Here is an 8,176-nt window from a genome sequence, read left to right as displayed (position 1 = left end):
ACTGTCCTGTCACTTGCATCAGTGGGATGGCTTTGCTCTGGCCACACAAGGAGCACACTTAAAGCCACAGTGGCCCTTTGGCCTGTGTGTGCTTTCATGTGGAGCCCCACCACCCCCTGCACTGGGCGGGGGCTCCACAAAGAACAGCAGCGGGCTGGGCTCTTCGGCAGGACTGGTCAAAGTGGTTAAACCTACCAAGTACGCAGGTTGGGAATGAATTACTTTTCCTCTAATAACCCATGCTTATTTCTGTATAGAGGTATCACACCACAGCATGAGTTGCCATCCACTGCCTGCAAACATGAGGACACTAATTTAGTGTACGTGAGAAATGATCACTATTGTTAACTTCATACACATGTTCAGATTCATAGGTCCAATTATGAAACAAGAGGGACATAGGTCAAGTTGAGGAAAATCTACTACAAACAATCAAATTAGATAACTTGCTCCTTTTAAAATGCGTCAACGTGGGGGCGAGATGATATCGAAAAATAATTATTTGCAAACGTCCCTGGACATCACTCAGACGGATGGGATTTCCTGACAGTGGACGGCTATCATACTGTAAAGAGCAGAAGATCCCTCCGCAGAATCCTTAATGAAGAGAGAGAATCCTGGTATCCAGCATTTTATGGTTTAATCCCTCGCTGGCTTGAAATATACCCAGATCTATATTAAGAGTCAGGAGGGTCAAAGTTTTTGTAATTTAAATGAAGGGTCTAAAACGGTGAACAAGTGACAAAGCCCGGTTTCATTAGGAGGCATTCAATATGTACATCTTTGGAAGATTAAATTCACTGGAAAATCCTTTGGTTCAAAGTAGAGAAAAAAACAGAGATGATAATCATTTTTTAACTGTTGGTGTCTTGGGCGAACTTTCTTCTATTTGTTATTGACAGGCGGAGTCGGGTTCAAGTCCTCCATTGTTGGCCTTCGAGGGAAGAGATTTTGTTTATTATGGCACAGGAATGTTATTTATAGTGCCTTGATTTATTCTGCGGTTGACGACAGAGGCTGGTAAACTTAGCTCTGCAATGGTGTAATGCCTACGCACTGCTACGAGCCTACAACCCACTAAGAATAATTATTAATTGGAAACAAAGAGTAAACCATGAGACACAACACATTTTAAGAGGCCACATTAGAGAATTTACATACAAATAGTAGCACCTGCCATAGATGTATTAGGAGACCATAGAATCCACTTCTCATCTTCTGTAGGCTGAATTATGACATTAGAGTGGTATGGTTGGTAACCATGTGGCTGTGTGTTGGGTGTAGCAGTCAGGTGTACAGTCAGTGTCTGTATCCTGGATGATTGTTGAGCCCCCTGCTGACCTCCTAACCCGTCATGATCGCACAGCTCATCTGCTAATGAGCCTGGCTTCCGTGCCAGTCACACAATTGCATCATCCTGGCAGAATAGGATACATCCATCTCAAATGGGTTAGATAATGCCGATTTAGCAGCTACACTTACCAGCAAATGTTCAATGTGATTTAATTCCGGAATTAGACAGTACGTAAAGGATTATTACTTGAGCCATATTATAAAATGGAATAATCTGATAAAGCTAATAATGAATAATACATAATTACAAATAATCTGAAACATTAAAGCAAGCCATCAATAATGAGCATAGGGAGGAGATGAGTGTGTCATGTCGTCCCTAGAGGAAGAGACAGTTGAGTTGGGAGCCCAGTCCCCCTCCCTACAGCCCCGTACCTCCGTCTCCACTCTATCCGCGCCTCCTGGAGGTACAAACTCCATTTGGAGTGAGAAGGCACTCCACGGCTGACAAAATGCGGCAGATACAGGGAAATAATGACATCATATCTCTCCAGTCATAGAGAGAGAGATGCTTGGCTGGGCCTGACTTGTCCAATTAAAATTGGTTTGCAGGTACAGCGGGCGGAACGCAGTTATTATCCCAGAACGCTCTCTGCGAAGGTGAGCTCTCGCGGCTAAAGGAGAGGAGGGCAACGAAGGGAGGAGGAGATAAATACACACAAGAGTCTGTATTTCCTAAAAATGCAGATATGAAAATGATGAAGTGTAATGTGACATATCGGTTCCGACACACTTCCATACCACCAGTCACAGGCTGGGGGTGACTCACATCCTCTCCCCTGGTCCTGTCCCCCCGCTGCAGGTCAACACAACGACGCTCGAATGAACCTCGCCATCGCCCTCACTGCTGCCAGGTATGGGGCTGCCATAGCCAATTACACTGAAGTGGTGCACCTACTGAAGAGGGTAGATCCTCAGATGGGCAAAGAGAGGGTCTGTGGAGCGCACTGCAGGGACGTGATCACAGGTGAAACTACAGCTACAAAGCCGCTGCTTCCGCCCTTCCTCCCTGCCCCCTAGCACTCACCACAGGGCGTTAGCTCTCAGAGCCTGCCTGTTAGGTAGCCCTGTTAATCAGTGGTATTTTGCACATAGTCATCGCAGATCTAATGTGGGGCTTTAATATTTTATAAGCATTTTATGGTGTAGAGAGCTCCTTCCGATCTGCTAGCAATATAATATGGAATTAGCGTACTCCAAATGGCCTAACTTACCTTTTAAATGTCACGCATAGGAGTGGCTTTGGAGGAATAAAACATAACCAAGATTTGAGGATCTCAACACATGACTGCCCCCTGATGTTTTGAAAGATATAAGTGTGCTTTCTTTCTTTCTGAAGAAGAAACGGCTCACTTTCTTTGGTGAGAGAGAGGCCTCACAAGGAAAGCGCTTGTAAGAGTACTTTGAATCACTATTCGGCGCTAATTCAGTTGACTGGATTCCTATTTCTCTCTACAATATGAATGTGTCAGGTGTTACAATTATATGCTTGAAAATTCGTACAAAATGTAATTTCTACGTCGTTCAGTTTTGCTTTTCTCTGCTTTGACATGGTGTCACAAGTCAAATTAGGAGGGTAGTCCGTTCTTTAAGTCGTTGTCAAAACAGATCATTTAGTAGCATCATGCTACGTTTGATATGGGCCCCATTGTAAAGGCTCGTCAACATCAAGCAGCACATTAACAAACATTATCTGCATCCCAAATGGTACCCTAATCCCTACATAGTGCACTACTTCTGATCAGCGCTCCATAGGCCTTGGTCAAAAGTAGTGCAGTAAATAGGGAATGGCATGCCATTTGGGAAGCATACATTTCCCTGTGCGCATTAAAAGCACTCCCTCGCACACTGCCTCTTGGGCTGCACTTTGACACAAAGAGGCGAGAGGGAAATTAGGTATGTCTGGTTCCTATTAATTACAGTCTTCTGAAGTCTCCCATGGACACACGCGAGCCACTCTATTACGGAAGGGGTGTTGGCTGATAAATTAATAATCCCGGTTGTCACTGGGTACAGATGAATGGCCCCTGGTGATTGATGCTGTTTTCTTTCATAGGGCAGGAATTTGATGTCAGAGCCAAATGTGTTATCAATGCCACAGGACCTTTTACCGATGCACTGCGGAAAATGGATGATCAGAAGAACCCCAACATCTGTCAGCCCAGTGCTGGGGTGCACATCGTCATCCCGGGCAATTACAGGTAACAAACGACGCCCCCTTCCGTCTCTGTCACATCCCCCCCCTGCGTCACTGTATCATTAGCGCCTGCCTGATCAATTCATTAGCACCTTCGGCTGAGCCACGGAGACAGGGACAGCCAGGACAAAACATAGGTACTCTTTAAGATTAAAGAAGCTCTTGCATGGATGGTTCAGAACAGGTACTTACTGCTGAGGGGCTCTGTTCAGGAGCATCAGGTCCTTTTGTGTATCTTCACACTTCCTGTTAGGTCGACGAGCCCATTTTCGAAGAGTGAAATCAAGCAAACAGATGGCATTGTATGCCGTTTATCTCCAGATTAATTCCGATTTTTGAAGAGAGCTTTTGGCCTACTCAACCAGACTTTCCTGTGATGCTGTTGCAAATTGACTTCCTGATTGGATTCCTCCCTACTCAGCTGGTTTTCTTGATGATGCATGTTATTTGTGTTCACTGGGGAACAAAGCTAACCCCCCCTTCCTGCCACCTCTACCCCTCCACTGTTTCCTGTATTAAATTGAGTCAGTACCATGTGCATGTGTTTTAAACAGGACAATATGAGTGCTATGCTGTCGCTGGAACTATACGGGAACAGTGGCGTAGCTGGAATTGAAACCAGCAGAATTAATCTCCTGGAAAGACCGTTGACAGGAGCCTGATTATGGGGTGTCCCCCAGTTGGCCCTCTCACGCCCCCCAGCAGACCAAAGGTTAATGCAGTCTTCTTGTTTGCTTCCTCCCCTCTACCTCCACCACTCCCCCCTCCACCACACCCCTGCCCCCTACCTTCAGTCCAGACAACATGGGTCTCCTGGACCCAGCCACCAGCGATGGACGCGTCATCTTCTTCCTGCCCTGGGAGAAGATGACCATCGCCGGGACCACGGACACGCCCACGGAGATCACACCGCACCCCATCCCCATGGAGGAGGACATCAACTTCATCCTCACGGAGGTCCGCAACTACCTCAGCCCCGATGTCGAAGGTGACTATGACCTGCAATGACCTGCTTATGGTTTCTCAGAGGGATACACAGTGCAGGAGTAGAAGATCTCTAGTGTAATCATGAATTGACATTTCTTTACAAACTTTTGATAATGCAATATGCGTTATCTATACAATAACTCAATTAGCCAGTTAGATCTTTATAATAACTGGAATATCCAGTAATTTCAGAAGTCTGGATCGTTTTATAAAAATGATCTATCAGTGAAATGGTTGTATTCTATACAGCATCGTTTTTCAAGTCAATCTTCCATAGGGTGATGGAAAGGAAGGCCATGATGGTAAAGGTATAAAGGTAGCAATGTCAACACATACTGTATTTCCTTCACAAGCCATGAATCACTAGTGTGCTATACTTTTACACTTACGGCACTATAATGACGTTACAATCATACCTAATTCATAACAGACATTTATGATAATAAATACACGTCCGACAATCTCACAGTATTTTTTTTCCCTCTCTAGATTTACAAATAGCTGATGGAGCAAGCAGCTGACTGATATAAATGGGCTAATGTGATGGCAGTGTAGCACAGTGTAGGACTTCCACCAGATATTAATTCATCAGGCGGCCACAGAGTGCAGACAGATACAAATTCCTGCTTTAATTATGTATGGGACCTGCAGTCGAGAAACAGGAGACATCAACCAACAACACTCTGAGGATTTCTTATAGGAACTTTGTGAAGCCCTATTTAATTTCCTCCATAGTTATTTTGTTTCCTTCAACTATAATGCATTGCTGCCTGTTGTTTCCCTAAACACTTAGGACAAAATAGATTATCTGTTTTCTACTCACTGTATCTCCACATGGGAGGTTTGTTATGAATAAGTGAAAAATAACCAATACCACATTAAATTATATTGTTTTCGATTTGCGATTTTTATGAGACCTTCCTGGAGCCCTTATTATGTATTTTGTATATGTTTTTCCGATTTAGGGCCTCTGATGGCCTTGCCGATTGACTGGTTTATCAAAACCCAGGGAGACTTTATTAAATGAAGGACCGTTGGGTATCTAAACAGAATGCAGTGCTATTGATTTTGGAGAAGTGGTCTAATTGTTTTCAGTGCACAAGGGGTTGTCGAGATTATTTGATTGATTAGCTTGATTCTAGTCTACATCCACATCCTCTCCTGGCCAGCCAATCTAATGGCACAGTAATGCCAAAGCACTGCATTCTCCATCATTATTTTCCATCTATCTATATCCAGCATAAGATTTACCCCAAAAAGTTTTTGCACATTTCCTACTCATTAGCTGCCCAGCTTTCCTTCTACCAAGACCTCGAGACAGTAGAGAGGTGGCACCTGTACAGTACAGTAGCTCTGTCTGTATGGAGCGTATGGAGGAGGACTATGTGTTATGGTGGCTCTGCGGCTCAGGTCTCAGACCAGCGTCCGGGCGGCTCCATGCTGCAGCCAGCATGCTCTGTGCTCTGGACGGCCCGCCAGGCTGACATGTGGCGTATGTCTGGGCGAGACCCTGTCTCCCCAAGTCCTGTGGTCATAGTCGGAGCAGAAGACCCTACGGCCTGAGAACAAAAAAAACACACAAGTGTGAAGTGATGGAGCCGGAGGCCATGAGGGAACGGACTTTTCTCCTCCGTCTCATCTCTCCGTCCTTGCCTGTGGACGTGCTGGGGCTCCAGACGTGGAGTCTCCAGTAATTCTGAACGGCAGAGGAAAGGAGAAGAGGAGGATCTTTCCGGGGGGGATTTGTCACATTATGCGGCGGTGACACCTCAGAGGAGACATAGTGGCCTGGAGTAGACAGGCAGTGTCTCCTCAGTCCTTCCTCCAGTCCTTCCCGTAAGGAAGTGGTCTCCATGGCTTCTCACAGTCACACCAACCTCTGAGTGACACCCAGCAGACAGTTCCAGATCCCTACTGGAACCAGACCTGGGTTCAATTACTATTTGAAATAATTTCAAATACTTCAGCTGGACTTGATTGAGCTTGCCTGGCACAATGGAACCAATAGAATAGTCATAAAACTGCAAATACCGCCCATCTGGCACTCCAAGCAGGCTAAATCAATTGCTAATAGTGTTTAAAAGATTTAACATAGTTTTGAACCCAGGTCTGACTGTAACAGGACCGTACCAGTAGCACACCCCTGGCCTGCTGTTGCTGCAGCTGAAGCACTGGGCCTGCTTTGTTCTTCTACTGCAGTACGGACTGGACTCCGTTATGTCCCAAATGGCACCCTATTCCCTATATAGTGCTCTACTTTGGACTTGGGCCCATTGGGCTCTGGTCAAAAGTTGTGCACTATACAGGGAATAGGTTTCCATTTGGAACGCACCTCTCTCTGCATGGCGGAATGTTTCCACACGGCCTCCATTCCCTGCTAATGAGTCATCCCAACAAAGGACCCGTCAGTTCAACTCATATTGTCTCTTATAATCCAAAAATGGCACTCTTTTTCATATTGTATCCTTCACATCCCAGACAACCCACATTTCTGCGTGGAAGAATATGTCCTTTGTTCACTGCCATATTTTTTGAGGACGGGTAAATGTATATGTTTTCAGTGTGAGTTGAATGGTTTTTAGGTATGAATCAATCTCAGCAAGACTTCTGAGGCTGTCCTAATATGGACACCATACTGGACTAGAAAGTATACCCACAAAGTTGAAGTCAATCAGACTGAGCCGGTGAACTCTTGAATGCAGCCAGAGTTGGAGACCGAGCGGGCTGTTTCCCTATTCCCCTATATTGTGCACTAGTTTTGACCAGAGCCCTATGGAACCTGGTCGAAAGTAGTGCACTAAATAGGGAACAGGATTCCATTTGGGTTGCAACCAGAGATGTTGTTTATCATGCATAGCTTTCACTTTGCACAGCCGTACAAATTAGCTTTGTCTCTATCTGCTCCCCTTTTACTGCCCACGTGAGGCCTTCAGCCCCAGAGCTACTCAGCTGTCATAAATGTTTAAAAAATGCCCTTTGATAACGAGTTTGTCATTGTTTTATTCAGAAATATCAACCAGCCCATTATAGTGGCAGCTATTTTTTCAATCGATACACAACAGCATATTAATATTTAATTCTTTATATGTCACCGCGATATGAAGAGAGAGCGGCTGTTTTGGTGTATGAGTTGGAACTCGTTTATTTTCTAGCAGTAGAGGAGGGAGGTGTTATTTAGGCTTGCAAGGATTCCACTAGCTGTCCATCACTCTCATAGCTGTGTGTCTCCTGCTTTGTGTAGCCTAGCGTGTGTGTGTGTGTGTGGTCTCACTCTGTCTGGACTCTTTGTCCTGTGCAGTGAGGAGAGGAGATGTTTTGGCAGCCTGGAGTGGTATTCGTCCGCTGGTCACAAACCCCAACTCCAAGGACACTCAGTCAATCTGCAGGAATCATATTGTCCACATCAGTGACAGCGGGCTGGTCACCATCGCTGGTTAGTCTGTACAGTCAAATGTTTCACTGCATTTTATCAATGCTAATCATGCTGTACATGTAACTTACTCTGTGTGAGATAATATAGGCCTATACTTGAATTGCAGCACTAACAAGTCTATTACAGGTAGTGTGGTAATAACACCATATTAGCACAAGTCTATTACAGATAGTGTGTTAATAACACCATATTAGCACACGTCTATT

General features: G+C 45.0%; 1 protein-coding gene across 1 annotated transcript; it reads left to right on the top strand.

Annotated features, from left to right (window-relative positions):
• Window positions 1–1,663: 1,663 nt before the first annotated feature.
• On the top strand, window positions 1,664–7,970 carry LOC112079712 (glycerol-3-phosphate dehydrogenase, mitochondrial-like; the record flags this gene model as incomplete). The annotated part of the gene is made up of 5 exons (XM_024145580.1): window positions 1,664–1,760; window positions 2,156–2,320; window positions 3,410–3,554; window positions 4,345–4,538; window positions 7,836–7,970. Coding segments are annotated over exons 1-5 (736 nt in total), but the record flags the coding sequence as incomplete, so codon positions are not given.
• Window positions 7,971–8,176: the final 206 nt, after the last annotated feature.

The sequence above is a fragment of the Salvelinus sp. IW2-2015 genome, unplaced genomic scaffold (assembly GCF_002910315.2).
Source record: "Salvelinus sp. IW2-2015 unplaced genomic scaffold, ASM291031v2 Un_scaffold9181, whole genome shotgun sequence".
Taxonomy (NCBI): domain Eukaryota; kingdom Metazoa; phylum Chordata; class Actinopteri; order Salmoniformes; family Salmonidae; genus Salvelinus; species Salvelinus sp. IW2-2015.
This window is presented reverse-complemented; position numbering and strand designations above follow the sequence as displayed.